Source organism: Rhineura floridana, chromosome 15, assembly GCF_030035675.1.
Source record: "Rhineura floridana isolate rRhiFlo1 chromosome 15, rRhiFlo1.hap2, whole genome shotgun sequence".
Classification (NCBI taxonomy): Eukaryota; Metazoa; Chordata; class Lepidosauria; order Squamata; family Rhineuridae; genus Rhineura; species Rhineura floridana.
Window position 1 is genome coordinate 35,067,637 of NC_084494.1, and position 20,268 is coordinate 35,087,904.

Sequence of the window (20,268 nt, forward strand, 5' to 3'; positions counted from 1 at the left end):
CTTGCCCTCAAGCCCTGTTGGGTGGCTTCCCTGGAGATATCTTGTTGGCCACTCTGGGATGCTGCACCAGATAGACCTTTGGCCTGATCCAGCAAGGCTCTGGAATTTTAGGTAATTTTAACTTAATCTGACCCCATTCCTAGGTGACCAGACCAAGCCCTGCACCCAGAGGTCAGCAAGGTTGCTGCCAGCATCCCACCCGACCCAGACCCTAGAGCAGCCTTTCCCAACCAGTGTGCCTCCAGATGTTGTTGGACTACAACTCCCATCTTCCTGACCATTGGCAATGCTGGCTGAGGCTGATGGGAGTTCTGGTCCAACAACATCTGGAGGCACACTGGTTGGGAAAGGCTGCCCTAGAGAGTTCTCTGTGGGACCCTGTGGAGACCCCCTGTGCAACTAAGAACCTGGAGGAACCCACCATAGTACCAAGGCAGCCTGAGCTGCCCCATCTTGTGGATGTCTCCTCTAGGCCCACTGATAACCGCCTTCCCCCCCCCGGCATCTCAGGCCCTGCCTTGTTCCCTGAGACACTGGGCTAGTGAAGGATGTGGCCTGAGGCAACACTGAGACTCAGGAGGAGGAAGCTGAGAGGCAGTGCCACTTTGTAGACCGGTGGGAAGTAAAAGGGCAGAGTGAAGCTGGTGGACCAAATGGACCAGCCTCCATTGCTGTAGGAGTTCATTTGGCTGACAGAAGACTTGATAATAACCCAGCAGGTAAGCAGGAAGAGAAGGCACCGCTAGCATCAGTGGCGGCTGGTGGCTCCGTGTCAGTGGGACCATGGAATCTGCTCCATGTTTAAGTCCAAATTTTCAAGAAGCTATCCAGAGTGCTGAAAGAAGAATGGATTCCACTGCCCCACTGACATGGAGCCACCGGACGTCACTGGCTGGCAGTGAGATCTCAGTTTCATCCGGACTTTTGCGGGGCTAACAGCTCCCTATTGAGCTCCTGAAATCTGCTGCTCCAACTCCAGTTACAGCTCCCGTGCTATGGACTGGTCACAGACATGGCATCACATGCCATGGTGCACATGATCAGCTATGAGGGGTCTTCTCCTGGCTGTCTTCATCTCTACCACTCTGAATGGCGTCTAAAGCCTCTGTCTTGTCGGCACCAAGCAACGGACAGAATCTGGTAAGTTACAGTCTAGGCACCCACGGTGGGAGTGGGACTTTGTGTGGCCTGCAGTGTGATGTTTTGTGTATCCAGAAACAGGCCACAAACCCAGAAAGGTCATTCTGGTCTCTTGGTATTCTAAATGGAATTTTACATTTTCAGAGGAGGCCTGAAAACAATGCCAATCATTATTTTGTCTTCAAAATAACATATTAATTCTTGCTTGCTTTTTTGAAACATACTTGCTGTTCCTCTCAACTCACTCCAGAAGCCATAGTTGCCACCCAAATGTGTGTGTGTATCTCCATATCTATATCTACACACATGCACATATATACACACAAAAACTATAGCCAAAAGTGGTGGAAATTTGTTTCAACTTCACAGGATATAGACAGATTCCATTCATTAAGTAAGGCTTATACAATTTCCAAACTAAAGGCAGCCCATTAACACAATCCTAAGGGGAAGGCTTTGGGAGACAGGCTGACTCATTTGGTACATACAGAGCAAAATAAGAAAGGTGGTGAACTCATGGCAGCCTTCTCCAACCAGATGCCCTCCAGATGTTCTGGACTACAACTCCCATCAACCTCAGCCCCATGGACTGGGGAAGGCTGCTCTATGGGCTTCTGTGTTCATTGTATTTAATGCTGATGTTTTATAAATGATGTATGGTAATATACCCCTTATATACCTAGTTGATCATAGAATAGGGATCTTTACTGTAGTGGCACTGACCCTTTGGAATTCCCTCCCCTTAAATCCTAGACAGGCACTGTCTCTGTTATCTTTTCGGTGCCTACTAAAGACCATCCTCTTTCAACAAGCCTTTTAAGTAGAGACCTTATCCCAGTCCACGTCTGTGCTGAAATTGCTTTTTAAGACTTAAGATGTTTTTTTTTAAAAAAGTATGTTAAAGATGTTTTATTTTAAAGATGTTTTAAAATGTTTTTGGTGTTTTGCCCTTTGTTTGCCACCCTGGGCTCCTTCTGGGAGGAGGGGTGGGATAGAAATTGTAAATAATAATAATAACTTCCTAACTGTTAGAGCCATACGACAATGGAACCAATGACTTAGGGAGGTGGTGGGCTCTCCGACACTGGAGGCATTCAAGAGGCAGCTGGACAGCCATCTGTCGGGAATGCTTTGATTTGGATTCCTGCATTGAGCAGGGGGTTGGACTCGATGGCCTTATAGGCTCCTTGCAACTCTACTATTCTATGGTGATGATGATGATGATGATGATAAAAGCCATACTTATGTCTACACTTAGCAATCCATTATTCTATGATTTTGGTCCACTACAGTTCTGAAGGAGGTGCCTGATGCTGGTTTTCATGTTCCTTTTCCTCTCCAACTGCACTGCATTTTGGGCATCTATCCTCTACGCCGGGGTGGGGGTCCTCAGGCCTGGGAGCTTCATACAGGGCTCTGGGAGCTTCATAGAGGGCTCTCGATCTGGCCCCTGAGACTCTCCCTAGGCCTTGCCCCCTTCTCAGACCACACTCATTGCCAGCCCTACTCGGAGTGTTTTTGCCTGGCTAGAATGTGTCCCTGAACTGTGCTAATGTCTGTCCCTTGCCTGGATGAAGAGGAGTGTGAGCATATAGAAATCTCTGGCTTTTGTGTGGCTGGAATGTAATTTTGCTCCACCCACTTTTGTCATTGGCCCACCCACCCCTGGAACCCTAGAAGGTTCCCCATGAGGCAGTGCGGCCCTTGAGCTGAAAAAGGGTCTCTGCCTGTGTCATTTGAGTCCCCCATGTGGCATATTTTTCACACATCTTTCCTCAAGGTGCAACTTGGGCTGCAGGGTCGTTGTATTTGGACCTCTCCCCATCATCCACCCTTGAAAGGCGTTTTAAGTTCATTTTAACTGCCAAGGGGTCCAACAACCAAAGAACCTCTACAAACTGTGGTCCAACAGAGGGGCTAGGATTTGTGGGGAAATCTCTCATGGTCTTTATGAAACAACAATTTCCAGGTTTCTTTGCAGGAATTAATGACTTTTGAATTGTTTTCCCATCTGTAGCATAGTTACTGAGCACTTGAAATACAACATTTTGTAGCTCAGAAAATGTGGTAGTTCCTCTTCGTTCACTACCAAACACACTGAGAACACACTGTTTACAACCCTATTTTTTTCTCTAAATATGGTGATGTCCTAAAAAGTAAATCTTTATACCCAGGTAAGTGTGCATAGGATTGCAGCCTATGAGACACTCTCTTTCATAAGAGAAACACTTTTCTGATGTTGGAACTGGTACTACCTAATTGACTGGGTTCTAGGAAGTTGCAATGTCTGCTTCCTGGGACCAGGGCATTTGAAATATGTTCTTCTTAACATAAGGCAACAGGCAACCCTACAAAAGAAAGCTATGGAGAAGAAGAGGACAGTAGTGTCCACTCTTGGGTCATCTCTGTTTGTCACCCTCTTCTTGATGCCTTGGTGAGCTTCCTGTCACGATTTCTCTAAGCTGAAGGATCTACTGTCTAAATCCACTTAAAAGAATTCCCTCTAGGGTAGATTAAACCAGTTAAGTCATTAGAAGTCAGTGATGGAGCCCAAGCTAATCAGACCTCCGCCCCCCCCCCAATTTCTACGAAGGTGTCTAATCCTTTTTAAAAAATATATTTTTAACTAAAAATAAAGTTAGAGAGTGGGACCTTTTGTTAACTAGATATTATCTTCAAACTATCAAATTCTCACCAATGTTTTTTTATTCTGTTAAATCTGATTATGGCCTTACAGACTAATTTTTTAACCATCTGTTGGGTGTGAAGAGGAAAGCATATACTGCTCTGAGATTTCAAACTATGCCCATAGCATATTTAAAGGGGAGAAATGCTAGAATACCTGTAAATTGTTATTTATGCTTTTGTGGCCAAAGAGAGGCAGAAGATACTGTCCGCTATGATACAGTTCCCTGCATAATTCCCTCAAGGCAGGGATGGGGAAGCTGCGGCCCAGCAACATCTGGAGGGTCACAAGTTTCCCACTTCTGAAAGTTTCTGAGAGAGATTCTCGAGACAGTTTTCTTTTTTGCACAGTTTAGAGAACTGTTGGTAAGGGGTAAATACATAACATATAAGGTTTCTATGTTTACTCCAGCAGGCCAACAGATCAGACAAAATGACGTCTAATGTGCTGGGGATCACCTAGGCTAAAATGTATCTTTCATTTTGATTATACCTGCATTTTTGTGATGACCAAATGGCTTCTACCAAATAAATTCAAATGACTGACTGACATTGATAGATACTCCCTCTCATTTCCATGAATTTGTCTAATCTTACTTACTTATTTATTTATATCCCACCTTTCCTCCAAGGAGCTCAAGGTGGCACACATGTTCTCCTACCTCTCCATTTTATCCTCACAACAACCCTGTGAGGTTGGTTAGGCTGAGAGACTGTGACTGGCCCAAGGTCACCCAGCGAGCTTCATGGCTGAGTCAGGATTTGAACCCTGGTCTCCCAGGTCCTAGTTCAACACTCTAACCCTTACCATCTAAGCTGTTGGCAATAACCAAACCTTGTAATAGTAAATTCCATTTCAATCATGATGGTCTGTGTGAAAAAGTCCTGAAATTTCTCCCCATCGACTTTTATTTGCTGACTGCCACATTCTAAAAATAATTTCTCTTCTCACTGTTATTTATAACCATCTACCATCACCCTCCACCAAATTAGGAACCCCCCAAAATTTAGGCTATCCTCACAGAGAAGGAACTCCAACTTTTCACTTCAGTTGTCCTCCTCTGCACTTTTCCCAGCTCTATGCTACCTTTTTGAGAGAGGGGACCACAGTGTCAATATGTAATGCCTTACTACTTCTGCTTTAACACTCCTTGAGCATCAAGGTCTGTTTGAATAAAAACCTTAGAAGATATAACCCAGTTTTATCATATTTTTTTCCAGCATGGGGCAGAAACAATCAGGCTGATCATGGGGAAGACTCCAAATCTACTGTTTTTGGCAAGCACAAGGCTAAAGCCCTGTGTATTGCATACTGTATTTTTACTACAGAGGCATGCGCAAGATTCATCAAAGGGTTCAGAATTAACCATGCCCTCTCTATACAGCAAGAGCCAGTGTGGTGTAGTGGTTAAGGTGTTGGACTATGACCTGGGAGACCAGGGTTCGAATCCCCACACAGCCATGAAGCTCACTGGGTGCTGTTGGGCCAGTCACTGCCTCTCAGCCTCAGAGGGAGGCAATGGTAAACCCCCTCTGAATACTGCTTACCATGAAAACCCTATTCATAGGGTCGCCATAAGTCGGGATTGACTTGAAGGCAGTCCATTTCCATTTCATTTCCTCTCTACAGCAAGGGAGGCTAGCCTATTTTGGTCTGACAACACCATTCACTCTTGGCTAACCTGGGGGAATGCACATGGCAGTGATGAGTGTGGCCAAGAGTTGGTGTGGCACCTCACACTCTTATTTATTTATTTATTTATTTATTTATTTTATTACATTTTTAGACCGCCCTATAGCAATAAGGTCCCAGGGCGGTGTACAGCATAATAAAACAGGTTAAAATACAAGTGGATGTAATACACAATAAAACATAATTAAAAATTTTCAATTTTAAATTCAAATTTTAAAATTTTTAAAATTTTTAAAATGCCTGGGCGAAGAGGTAGGTCTTTACCTGGCGCCGAAAAGATAACAAAGAAGGCGCCAGGCGTATCTCATCAGGGAGGGCGTTCCATAGTTCGGGGGCCACCACTGAGAAGGCCCTAGCTCTAGTTATCGTTCTCCGTGCCTCCCTATGCGTTGGGACACGGAGAAGGGCCTTCGACGTCGAGCGCAGCGACCGGGTAGGTACATAGCGGGAGAGGCGTTCCGCCAGGTATTGCGGTCCGATGCCGTTAAGGGCTTTATAGGTAAGAACCAACACTTTGAATCTGGCCCGGAAACATATTGGTAGCCAGTGCAGCTGGGCCAGGACAGGTGTTATATGATCAAATTTTTTTGTCCCAGTAAGAACTCTGGCCGCAGCATTCTGCACCAGCTGAAGTTTCCGAACCGTCTTCAGAGGTAACCCTACGTAGAGTGCACATGCAGAGGCAGGCAAACACCCTTCTCAGCTGATCCATGCAGATTGGTTGAGGAGGGGAGTTACTGATTATCAAGGATCAGTATTATCAGTCTGGTCGCTGGGAAGGGATGATTTGCATCCCAGTCAGGGCACTCGGCTGACCCATTGCAGCGCTGTGGGACTTGGTGGTGGCAGATTTGGTCCCCAGGCTGGGGACTAGCTACCCTAGCTGCTCCACAACATGGGACAGCTTTTTCAGAGCAAGCCTCAACCATTAATCTCATAATGTTTTAAAGATGCAAGATTGTACATCAAGCTCATTTCTGTTAGGTACAGCCTTATAACATCCATTTTACAGAGGAGCCAAATAATCACTGATAGTGCCAGACCAGGGTCATGGGTATGGCCAGGGCATGCATATATATATGCCCCATGACCTGATGCTGATGAGGATTGTGGAGCAGCACCACCCCTCCCATGCACCCCCCCCATCTGGCACAAGCTGGCTGCACATCTTCCTGTGGTGCTATGGCACCATATCACCAGACTATGCATGCATGCTTGCCATCAACAGCTCCCCTCACTGTCTTAGGTGATGGTAGGTGTGTGCACACAGTACGCTACTTGGTGACACAGCTGGGTCTATTTAATCCCTCCTCCTCCTCCTTCTGCTGCTGCTGCTGCCGCCGCCGCCAAGAACCCCTGCAGCCTGATGCCTAAGGTCCCACTGCAGGCTGGTGCCGGCCCTGGGTGGAGAAGATGGGGTGTGGCCCACAGTTCATGGCCAAGCATTTATCTATCTATCTATTAATATTATCTATTAACCATTCAAATTATGCCATTCAAACCATTCAAATTAGGCCATTCAAACTTCACTGCTGAACACTTGGCATACATACAGCACTTGGCATACATACATTAGCTAGCGAGGTCGTGGGCTCTCTGACACTGGAGGCCTTCAAGAGGCAGCTGGACAGCCATCTGTCGGGAATGCTTTGATATGGATTCCTGCATTGAGCAGGGGGTTGGACTTGATGGCCTTATAGGCCCCTTCCAACTCTACTATTCTATGATTCTATGAAAACTCACAGTACTTAAATTATGAACAGTAAAAGGCTAAATTTAACACATCAACAACAAATTAAATCCAACCCATCATGCTTTTAAAACACAAATCTGAACCCAAGACTACAATTTCACACATAGGGGCCGGGAACCAGACTCTTCAACTGCACTTGAACCTGTTTGGCACAACATCCACCTATCAGATGTGGCCCTGCCTCTGACATTGTCATAAGGCTAGGGCTGTAGCTCAGTGGCAGAGCATCTGTTTTGCATGCAGAAGGTCCTAGGTTCAATCCCAGCATCTCTAGATAGGGCTACAAGAGAATCCTGTCTGAAACCCTGGAGAACTGCTGCAGGTCAGCATAGACAATGCTGAGTATGAAGCAGCTTCCTATGTAAATGATGTTGGAAGCAGTATGCCTCTGAATGCCACTTGCTGGGACTTGCATGTGGGGAGAATGGTGTTCCACTCAGATCCTGTTTGTGGGCTTCCCAGAGGCATCTGGTTGGCCACTGTGAGAACAGGATGTTGGACTAGATGGGCCACTGGCCTGATTCAGCTCTTCTTACGTCACAACATTCTGCAAGAGAGAGAGAGGTTCTCAGTGGGGACTGACCTGACAATCTTCCCTAAAAGGAAAGGCTAAAAGCCTTCGGGGCTTTTTTGGTTAAGAAGGAAGATGTTAAAAGGGTGGATAAATACGACAGATGTTGATAAAATTATGCATGGATAAGTCGGAGACATTTTTCTCGTTTTTCACAATACCAGAATTTGATGTCAGCCAGCAATGCTTAGAAATGTGGACAGGCAGTTAGCGCAGTGGTGGAGTGCCTGCTTTGCATGAAGAAGGTCCCAGATTCAGTCCCTGACATCTCTAGAAAAAGGATCAAACAGCAAGACAGCAGGAAACCTGAGGCTTTGAAGAGTCACTGCCAGTCAGATTAGAGGAGACAACCCTCGGCACGATGGTCAAATGGCCGGACCCTGCAGAAGGCAGCTCTGAAAGATGGACTAATCACTCTGTCTCCAGTCTGTGCCAGTCTTGCATGTGCTCATTACATGTGCTCATTCTCTAGCTTTCACGCTCGCCAGGTTTAATACTCTCCCCTCAGCTCTACTGGAGGGTAGATATAAAAAAACTCCGTATGGTGAGAGGCTATGTCCATGTGGTGATGGGTCAATTGAATCGGTGGCACATGTGATCTTCGAACAGTGTTAATTATTCCAATCTTAAAAAACATCCCCAGTAGAAATGAATTTTTTAATGTCAATTATCTTTTATCTGATCAAACCCCACAGATATCAGCAAAGGTTGCGAGTTCCTGTGCAGCTGCAATGTGCTGCAGAAGAACTCTGTTAAACTAACAGTTAATAATCTAAAGTTGAGGAACTGATTTTAAATGTGATCGTAAGCTAAGTGGGATGAGTTGTATTGAACTATCTTTGTTTTTATCTTGCACATCTTTATGCTGGACTACGGTTATAATAATAATAATAGTTAATCTTGGATGGACCATTGATTTCTTAATTTTAATATTAGTAGTACCATATTATCTTAGGCTGTAGCCCTTGCTTTTCTCCTCTGTATAATATTGGTATGTTTTACTGTTTTACTGTTCATATATTTTACACTGCTGGTCACTGACTGTAATAAATGAAATGAATGAATGTGCTCATTCTGTTCTGTCCCATTCCCACTTCATTCTGAGATGATTTTGTAAAAACAATGCATGAAAATTCATATGTCTGTAGGCATTTTAACCTAATATTTATGTATTTTACCCTAAAATGTGCATCTTAGTACATTTTTGTGCCAAGAACTATACTGCAAAATTTGGAGATGTGCAAAAACCAAAAAACAACTGCATCCCGACCTGCATGTTAGTCAGTGTGTATTGGGCTAGTTGGCTTAAACATTCCTGGACTGCCTTGAAGTCGCTCCCGACTTATGGCGACCCTATGAATAGGGTTTTCATGGTAAGCTGTATTCAGAGGGGGTTTACCATTGCGTTCTTCTGAGGCTGAGAGGCAGTGACTGGCCCAAGGTCACCCAGTGAGCTTCATGGCTGTGTGGGGATTCGAACCCTGGTCTCCCAGGTCATAGTCCAGCACCTTAACCACTATACCACACTGGCTCTCTAAACATGCCCAAAGTGACTAAAATGCTAATGGCTCCTAAGCAACTTCCTGTATTTAACTGTGTTCGATATACTCTTGACTGCCTGCCAGTCATTTCAAGAGAATAAAAGCATGCAACATGTTTTAAGATGCTATTATATATACTCAACAAATTGCACTGAATACAATTAAGATGATTGGACAGACAATGGGACGTACTTCACGCTAATGTGAGGATAGCCTCTAGTTTGGATGGCTTGAAATTAGTCCTTTCCCTCCTAAGTTTTTCTATCAATTAGCTACAATAGCTAAATAGAACCTTCATATTGAGGGGCAATATACCTTTAAATACCATGGACAAACTAAAGGGGAATTCACCATCATCGTCCTCTGCTGATGGCCACCATCAGTAGGAGCCACTGTCTAATCTTCTTTTAAAGCGATCCATGTTGGTGGCCGCCACTACCTCTGGTGGAAGTAAATTCCATAAGAACATAAGAAGAGCCTGCTGGATCAGGCCAGTGGCCCATCTAGTCCAGCATCCTGTTCTCACAGTGGCCAACCAGGTGCCTGGGGGAAGCCCGCAAACAGGACCCGAGTGCAAGAACACTCTCCCCTCCTGAGGCTTCCGGCAACTCGTTTTCAGAAGCATGCTGCCTCTGACTAGGGTGGCACAGCACAGCCATCACGGCTAGTAGCCATTGATAGCCCTGTCCTCCATGAATTTGTCTAATCTTCTTTTAAAGCCGTCCAAGCTGGTGGCCATTACTGCATCTTGTGGGAGCAAATTCCATAGTTTAACTATGCGCTGAGTGAAGAAGTACTTCCTTTTGTCTGTCCTGAATCTTCCAACATTCAGCTTCTTTGAATGTCCACGAGTTCTAGTATTATGAGAGAGGGAGAAGAACTTTTCTCTATCCACTTTCTCAATGCCATGCATAATTTTATACACTTCTATCATGTCTCCTCTGACCCGCCTTTTCTCTAAACTAAAAAGCCCCAAATGCTGCAACCTTTCCTCGTAAGGGAGTCGCTCCATCCCCTTGATCATTCTGGTTGCCCTCTTCTGAACCTTTTCCAACTCTATAATATCCTTTTTGAGATGATTAATTTAACTATATGCTGTATGAAGAAGTACTTCCTTTTGTCTGTCTTGAATCTCCCACCGTTCAGCTTCAGTGGATGACCCCGGACTCTAGTAGGATGAGAGAGGGAGAGAACATCTCTCTATTCACTTTCTCCACACCATGCATAATGTTATACACCTCTACAGTGTTTCCCTACTTACCCACCTTTCCAAACTAAAAAGCCCTGAACCTTGTAACCTTTTCACATAGGGAGTTGCTCAAGCTCCCTGGTCATTTACATAAGAACCTAAGATGAGCCCTGCTGGATGAGGCCAGTGGCCCATCTAGTCCAGCATCCTGTTCTCACTGTGGCCAAACAGATACCCATTATGGAAAGCCTGCAAGCAGGATCTGAGTGCAAGAGCATTCTCCCTTCCTGTAGTTTCCAGCAACTGGTATTTGGAAGCACTGCCTCTGACTATGGAGGTAGAGCACAGCCATCATGGCTAATAGCCATTGATAGCCTTATGCTCCATGAATTTGTCCGATCTTTGTTTAAAGCCATCCATGCTGGTGGCCATCACTGCTTCTTTGATTGCCTTTTTCTGCACCTTTACCAGCTCCACAATATCCTTTTTAACATGTGGTAACCAGAACTGTACACAGTACTCCAAATACAACTGCACTCTACATTTCTATAAAGGCCTTTACAATACTAGGTGTTTAATGGTTGATACCTTTCCTAATGATCCCTAACATGGAATTTGCCTTTTTTCACAGCTGCTGCATACTGGGTGTCTACCTAGCCCAGTCTGTTCTGACTGGCAGCATCTCTCTGGGGTCTCAGGCACAGAAGCGCCTTTCCCATTATCTGCTAACAGAATGTGGCACCTTCTGCATGCAGTGAATGAGCTGTGGGGTGACAAACACTGTAACTGCCACTTCTGCCTGCCTGCCTGCCTCCCAAGCCACCTTAGTAATGCATGAGCACATGAAGATGCCTTACATAGCAAGGCAGAGCATTGGTCCCTCTGGTGCGTTCCTGTCTATTCTGACTGGGGTGGCTTTCCAAGGTCAAAGCCTTTCTTGGGTCAAGGCCTTCCCCCACCTGGTGCCCTTCAGAGGTTTTGGACTACAACTCCCATAATCTCCAACCAGCTGGTTGGGCCTGATGGGAGTTGTAGCACAAGGTTGCTTCCAGATGACCTGTTTATGGAGCATTCATCCTGATTTGTTTTCAGGAAGACTAGACAACGTCACTTGTTATTGAACATCCATTCTGATTTGTTTGCGAGGAGGTTAGATGACACTGCTGTCAGACCACACTTCAGCAAGTGTCAGACCACACTTCCCGGTGCATTTTCCTGTCACTTTTCTTACTGCAAAAAAGTCCAGTGTTGGAGGATGAAGAGGGTTTGTGGCACATGAGGCCCAAATCAACTGTAATAGTGCAGCCTGAATTTGCTAGTATGTGAGTGAATCCCAGCAGAAAAGGGCAACAGTCTGGAAGCACCCCCAAAGCCTGGGTCACTGGGCCTTTCTCAACCCTCCTGCTGATATCCTTATTTAACTGAAAATGTGAGAGAGAGACGAGAGGGAAGGGAGATAAATGGTGGGAAAATGTGTTAAGACGCGGCTACCATCCATGCCAAAGCCCTGTGGGCAGCAGATGAGTAGGTGGGCAAAGACTAGGAACTGCAGAGGTGGCCATTGTTAGTATTTCCCGGGTCAATGCTCCCACCCTCCAGCACGTAAAAGTAGATCAGGTTCAATCCTTGTCTTTGCTGTGCTACAATGTGATCCAACAGGAGCTGAGCCTCTGAAATCAGGATGATGCAGCTAACGTGTGTGTGTGCGTGTGCGTGTGCGTGTGCGTGCATGCGCAGAATTGTTTGGCACCAGACTGGTTATGTCTAAGCTCAAATGGTTATCAATTTCCCCCTTCTCTCTACTGCTTGAAAGCAAAGCCTTGCATGGAACAGCTGTAAACAGCTGCAAGGGCTCTGATCTGAAACTGCAAATCCTGAGATCAACAGTGAGCCAAGCATTACAACCTCCTCCCCTCCCCCCCCCATTCCTCCCACTAAGATGTGATCACGGAAGGCTGGGTAAGAGGGGTGGTGATTAAATATGAAAAACTGCCCCTCTCTAGAGAGGAAAGGATTTGATCCGGAAAGGTCTCTTTCTTGTAGGAGAGAAGGGAGCCCAGGTTGATATTTGCCTTCTAAGTGACAGGTTATGTCGAAAAGCAGAGAGTTGCAAAGTCAGGAGCTAGAAATCTGGGGGTAGCAGTTGGCCTAAGGATTAACTTTTATTTAAATGGATTAACTGTTATTCTTGGGGAGGGGGATGCATTTCAATGTCTAAAAACAAGCACAAATGCTTGACTGTCATCTCAGTTCTGTTGGGCTCAACAGCCAGAACCCAGGAAGGCAAAACTATGTTTACTGCTTAGAATGGTGCCTGAAAGAACTCCTAAGTAGACACTTCAGGGTTTTTGTTTGCTTGTGTGTTTTTAATGAACACTTAAAACTCAGGGAAAGAGACCAGGGTACCATTGAGGAGGCCAGGTCCTTACAGGCTCTCCCCCCGCTCCCCAGGAATGGGGCACTACAGATGTTGTTGGACTACAACTCCCATCATCCCTCACCATCCACCATGCTGGTTGGGGCTGATGGAATCCAATAACATCTGTAGGACCACAGATTGTCTCCCCATTACCAAACACACATTCACTGTTTCATTTCTAAAAATGGAGGTGCCAAAGGGCTTGAACTGGGAACTCCAAGCATCAGGCACTGAGCCTCCACTGAATGAAGGACGGAACTGCAGGCAGCATAAACTAGGATGCTAATATGATCCAAAATCCTCCTGGGCTCTAGGAATCATATGACCCTGAACAGCCAATCCCATGCCATTGCCTGCTACAAAACTCCAAGTTTTGCTGTGTTCTTTCCATTTGGACCTGTTCTTTAATCAGCATTCCCCAACACAGTAGCCGAAAACATCTGGAGGGCACCAGGTCAGGGAAAGGTATTCTTAATGATCAAATCTTGCCATTCCTGGGACCCTGCCTACCCCTAGAGTACAAAATAAAATATTCTGGTCTCCTTCTTCCTTAGTACAAGACCTTTGTGGCCCAAGACCCCAATCCTGCGTACCAGCAAATGTGCTGGCAGCCTGGGAGCTGAATCTTTTGATCAGGTTACTGAAGGTTTTATCTACATGCGTCTTTGTTTCTCTGGGTCAGCTACTTTGGCCTCAAGTGAATGAACTTGCTCTGTAAGAGCCAGGAGCTGATTGCACCAAGTAGAGCCCTCCCACCCCACTGCAAATGTCCACCCAGCAAGCAAACAGAAAGACGTGAAACTCAGAGCACTTCCAGACTGTCACTATTTTCAGGTGAGATTCAAGCGCATACCAGCAAATTCAGATTGCACAATTACAGCTGATTGGGAGGTCTTGTACTACAAACCCATTTCCCCAAAAGACCTTTTGCAATAAGGAAAGTGACAGGAAAATGCACCGGAAAGTGTGGCATAATACCTGCTTTGATGCAACGTCATATAACTCCCTGCAAACAAATCAAATTGAATGCTTATTTAGCCAATGTCATGGACTCTTCCTGCAAACAAATCAGGATGAATGCTCAGTAAGCAGGTCATCTGGAAGCCCCCTCAGTGCAAAACACTGGATAGCTCCCAGAGACCTGCTGGCATGTTAGTTTTATTTGATTTTGATTGCTTAAGGTTTTTTTTAAATGAAATGAAATGTTGTGCCAATTAACTAACCTCACTGTAGTGCTGGGAAGAGAATCGCCTTCCCTAGTTTTTCTTGCCAACCACCAAACTTGTACAGGTGTTGAACTCACCTGGCACCTCACCACGCTCACTCCCCCTCCTCGCTTTGTGTCCTCACTGGGACTCAGAGCTGCAGTGCCTTTTGTTCCTAGCTCCCCTCTCAATTCTGTTCCGATTTGCCACAGACCGGCCCTGAAAAGGCTGAGAACCTCTTGGGTCTTTTGTCTTGGAAACTGGACTCAGAGCCCCGTAACAGGGCCTGAATGGGGAGGAGTCACTTTTGTAGCCATTTTGGAGGAAAACAGGCAGCATGCATCTCTACTCCATCATCAGACAGGCTGTCATATCTCATTTTGCTCAGCGCTCAGACAGCTGAGCTTTGACTACACTGGCAGCATGAAGGAGAAACGCAGTGACATCCCCAAGGTCACCCAGGGGCAACAGGAACTGAACTCTAGTCCCAAGTACTAACCTTGACCTCCTGGATGGCCTATCACCATCTCTGAGACACCAGGGCTGGAAACGTCAGTCTAGAGCCCCACACATACAGTTGGAATGGAAAATACTTCTGTGTGTCACTAGGCCTTGTCATGCCCTTTCCCCCTTTTCTCAATCTTGACCCCTTTCTTAGCCACAAGCTGTCTGAAGATCTCTTCAGCTGTGCTACAAAGCCAACAGCCAGAGCGACAGTGGCCATCCCTCTTCCTTTGGTCACCATTCCTGCTGGTGACGTTGGCCCTTCATGCTACTGGGAAGGCCTGGGCTTCACCAGCAGAGCTCAGAGGGGACATCCTGGTCTCAATGTTATTCCCTAAGGACTCCATAAAGCTGGCACAACAATCTGCCCATTACCCATCAGGAGGTGGGATGAATCAGATCATTTGCACAATAATCATTGGCCACTTCTCCTCCCCCTCCTCACATGCTGAGGCTATACAGTTTCCTTCCATTAAAATCTCTAAACTTTAGCAGGCACAAAATGTCCCACCCAGTTTGACCTTCACCCGCACGTGAGATATGACACAAAAGGCACACACACACACACACACACACACACACACACACACACACACACACACACACACACACACACACACACACACACACACACACACACACACACACACACACACACACACACACACACACACACACACACACACACACACACACACACACACACACACACACACACACACACACACACACACACACACACACACACACACACACACACACACACACACACACACACACACACTCAAGCACCAGGCGCTTGCTAACCTCCCAGATGGGCCGTCAGGCCTGCATGGCTCTCGCTCTTGCGCATTTCCTCGGCAATCGGTGTCCTTTGGCAATGCACGCTAGGTACCACTAACGCGTTCCCCTCCATCTCCGTCACACTCCTCCTCCCCACCCCAACAATACCATCAGTGCTTCCCTTCCTCCCTCCCCAAATCCATCACTGGAAGAAACCCAATCTTCAATCCCAACCTGGCGTCGCATTAGAAGCAAATAAGGAAAAACTGGCCAGTGGAGCAGGGCAGCCAAATGGCATTCTTAAATACGTTCCTGCTAGGCTTCTGCAGCAACACCCACAAAAGCAATCCACTATCTCCTCCTTCAGCGCAACCAGTCTGCGAAGGCATGCCGAGAATATTGCCAGACCTTTGCTTCTTCTTGCTAGTCTTCCCCCCACCCCTTTATGAGCTTAAACCTAAATCACACACACACACACACACACACATGCAATAAGCCCACCTTCCTTCGCCAAATTTATTTATTTCTCACCGCTCCATTAGTCCTATCAGCAACACTGTCATAACGGAGGGTGATTTCCCCAGGGGACCCCAGGGCTGTTTCAGACGCAATATTTATTGCTTCTTGCCCTCACACTGCAGCTCATAAGCATCTTGAAATGTTAATTACATCTGGAGGGGGATGGTGTGGAGTGTGCGTGCGCACGCCTTCGTATATTCATCATTGCAAGCAATAAAACAGAACCAGATTCAATGATTACTATCAAATTATTATTATTATTATTATACTTGAAGAGTTGAGCAGGCACAAAACCCGTAGGCAACTACTGCTGTTGGTTCAAAAATACCAGAATAAGTGAAGTCGCCCTTCACAAAAGGAGCCCAGATGGGTGAGTCAGAGAGAGAGAGAGAGAGAGAGAGACGCCTTGCAAAGCCCTATTTTTATACAGCTTCAGTGACAACTGAAAATCAGGTACCAGAAATGACCACTGGTATTTTAAAGCATTTTTTCATTTACATTTTTTCATTTACATCCAGCGCCTCAGAAATGCTCACAAGTCTTCTCTTCCCACCCCCATATTCCATTGACATCCCCCATTCCCTCTGTCTTCAGCTCCCCACAAATCCCTGGATCACACAGTGTCCTTTTCAACAACCCAGCTGTCCACATCCTCTTTTGAGTCCAGATTTTCACATCCTTCCCTTCTTCATTTCCTCAAGCAGAGGAAATTGGGGGGGGGGGCTGACAGGTTTTCCATAGTCTACATATGTGAGAGAGGGAAAAAAATATCTCCACTCCCTCCTCCCTGGAAGCAGACAGTTATTCTAACATGACTCCATTTTGACATAACCAGCTGCATGGACTAGTAAAATCTTTGCAGGGAAATGTGTGTTCTTGGGGACTGATTACATTTTGTGTGCTCCCCCTTCTAAGCCAGGAAAAACAAAATGTTGCACTGGGGAGGCTGTAATCTAGGCTTAAAAATACAAGTGTCCATTTGTGGGAATAAAGGTGCATAATAGATTAAACTGTTTCACCAAAAACCTTACAGGTAAGAGATGGTGCTGAACTGCAAAAAAGGGACACCCATCTTTTGAATCCTATACTGTAAAAGATAAGATAATCCCTTGTTTGTGGGAGGGTGGCTAAAAGGGGACCAGATTGTGTGCTTTAGGGTGTGAAAAAAGGAGAGGGCAAAGAAAAGGAAGATGGAGAGGAGGAGGATGGACTTGAAGCCAGGCATGTGGAGGGAGAGTTGGGTTCAAACATAGGTTGGGGGGGTCAGCTTTGGTGCAGAGGTGGAGAAACTGACTCAGGTTGACAAACAAATATATAGGGCCGGGATGGAGGACCTTAAGAGACGAGAATGCTAAGAAGGACAGAGATATATGGGGGGGACAGCTCTGCAGGACAGATTTTGGGGTGGTGATAGTGGAAGATAAGCAGACTGACAGAACAGGCCACCAGGGCAGGGGGATAGGTGTCCTAGTGTCAGGCTGGCTGTTGGTGTGTGCTGGATTTCCCTACATCCCTCCTCAGAATGGCCCCCCTGCAGTGTATGCATTTGGGAAGTGGGCAGGGAGTGGGTGTGGGTATGGGGGGGGACACTGTGCAGCACCACTGACTTCCCCACCCTAGAGAGTCTTCCCCTCTCCCACCCGCAACCTGCTCACCTCCTGTGTTGCTCCTCTTGGTGCTGATCGCTTCCGTGGGGGTCTCCAAAGGCCTTTTCCTAGAGTCAGGAGGATCCGAATCCATGTGGGGCTGTGGAGGGGCTTGGGGGGGCTGCTGCGGCTGGGGCCCCCCTTGCTGCTGTTGCTGCTGTTGCTGCTGCTGCTGCTGAGGAGCTGAAGGGAAGATGCCGTTCTGATGCACAGAGCCTCCTGCCATCATTTTCATGCCAAGGGCGCGGAGGACTTCCCCTCCGCGGTACCCGTGAGACTCCAGCAGGGGGAGGTGGGGGGGAGGCAAGAAAGGATGCTCAGATTTTAGGGAGGGGTGGGAGGAGGAGGAGGAGGGAGGTGTGTCCAGCTAAGGAAGGGTGGGGGTGGAGAGCAGAGAACCTGCCTGCCGTACTCCAGGTGACACTGACAAAGGAAATGGAAAGTGCCCAGCAAGGGCTGGAATTAGTGGGCAGGTGGGTGGGTCGCAATCAAGCCAGCTGTCCTGGTTCCTTCTCTCTCTCTCTCTCTCCCCCCACCCTGCCACCCCCCACCCCCTCTGGCCAAGGAAAATCCCAAAAGGAAGAGGCAAGGAATGAACACCCAGGAGAGGAGGAGAGAACTGGGCAGAGGGAGAGAGAAAGGGGAGGCCAAAGAGAGGACGGGACAAAGAGGAAGGACCCTCAGAAGGAAATCCCAAAAGTGCCGGCTGTGCGGGAGATGGGAGGAGCAAGGGGGAGGTCTGGAGGGCACTGGGGGGGGCGGCAGAAGCTGCCTCCAGGAGCATGCAGAGGCTGGAGTGCATGGGGGGGGAAGAGAGGCACGGAAGCGTCTTGTGTTGAGGGGAGGGGGAGGAAAGAGAGAGAGAAAGAGAAAGCGCAGGCAGGCAAAGTCTTCCTCTTCACAGCATCCCTCTTTTCGCTTATCCTGGACTGCGGGCGGGTGGGCGGGCGGTGGCGGCAGTGGCGGTGGCAGAGCGAGCCACCCAGCCCCTGACATTGGAGGAGAGACCCACCTCCCTCCTCCTCCCCCCCAGCAGATTGGCTGCGAGGAGCTGGGCCAAGCTGGTGAGGGGGGGGCGGGACTGGGACACTTACACAGAGAGAGAAGCTATTCTTTGCCTTGGGGGCTTGGCAGAGCTGGGAGGGGGGAGCAGGTGGGAGGGAGGGAAGAAGAGGCAGCTGTGAGCTCTGAGGCTGCACGATGGGAAAAGTGAGTGTGTGTGTTGTTGTTGTTATGTGCCTCCAAGTCGATTACGACTTATGGCGACCCTATGAATCAGTGACCTCCAAGAGCATCTGTCATGAACCACCCTGCTCAGATCTTGTAAGTTCAGGTCTGTGACTTCCTTGATGGACTCAATCCATCTGTTGTTTGGCCTTCCTCTTTTTCTACTCCATTCTGCTTTTCCCAGCATTATTATCTTTTCTAATGAATCATGTCTTCTCATTATGTGTCCAAAGTATGATAACCTCAGTTTCATCATTTTAGCTACTAGTGATAGTTCTGGTTTAATTTGTTCTAACACCCAATTATTGATTTTTTTGTGGTCCATGGTATGCACAAAGCTCTCCTCCAACACCACATTTCAAATGTGTTGATTTTTCTCTTATCAGCTTTTTTCACTGTCCAACTTTCACATCCATACATAGAGATCGGAAATACCATGGTCTGAATGATCCTGACTTTAGTGTTCAGTGATAATCTTTACATTTGAGGACCTTTTCTAGTTCTCTCACAGCTGCCCTACCCAGTCCTAGTCTTCTTCTGATTTCTTGACTATTGTCTCCATTTTGGTTAATGACTGTGCCGAGGTATTGATAATCCTTGACAAGTTCAATGTCTTCATTGTCAACTGTAAAGTTGCATAAATCTTTTGTTGTCACTACTTTAGTCTTTTTGACGTTCAGCTGTAGTCCTGCTTTTGTGCTTTCCTCTTTAACTTTCATCAGCATTCGTTTCAAATCATTACTGGTTTCTGCTAGTAGTATGGTATCGTCTGCATATCTTAAATTACTGATATTTCTCCCTCCAATTTTCACACCTCCTTCATCTTGGTCCAATCCTGCTTTCTGTATGATATGTTCTGTGTACAGATTAAATAAATAGGGTGATAAAATACACCCCTGTCTCACACCCTTTCCGATGGGGAACCAATCGGTTTCTCCATATTCTGTCCTTACAGTAGCCTCTTGTCCAGAGTATACGTTGCGCATCAGGACAATCAGATGCTGTGGCACCCCCATTTCTTTTAAAGCATTCCATAGTTTTTCATGATCTACACAGTTAAAGGCTTTGCTGTAATCTATAAAGCACAGGGTGATTTTCTTCTGAAATTCCTTGCTCCGTTCCATTATCCAACGTATGTTTGCGATATGATTTCTGGTGCCTCTTCCCTTTCTAAATCCAGCTTGGGCGTCTGGCATTTCTCGCTCCATATATGGGAAGAGCCTTTGTTGTAGAATCTTGAGCATTACTTTACTTGCATGGAATATTAAGGCAATAGTTTGGTAATTACTGCATTCCCTGGGATCCCCTTTCTTTGGAAGTGGGATATATATTGAACGCTTCCAGTCTGTGGGCCATTGTTTAGTTTTCCATATTTCTTGACAAATTTTTGTCA

General features: G+C 46.6%; 1 protein-coding gene across 2 annotated transcripts in view; it reads right to left on the reverse strand.

The window, feature by feature from the left end:
• NOVA2 (NOVA alternative splicing regulator 2) overlaps window positions 1-20,268 on the reverse strand; it is a 61,007-nt gene that overhangs the window by 31,333 nt on the left and 9,406 nt on the right. Inside the window, exon 2 of one of the 2 annotated variants that reach the window (XM_061596786.1) lies at window positions 17,658-17,831. In XM_061596786.1, the coding sequence (XP_061452770.1) occupies window positions 17,658-17,742 (85 nt within the window). In that variant the 5' untranslated portion in view covers window positions 17,743-17,831. Of the gene's footprint in view, window positions 1-17,657; window positions 18,072-20,268 lie in introns of both variants that reach the window. The other variant, XM_061596785.1, reaches the window with a different exon arrangement.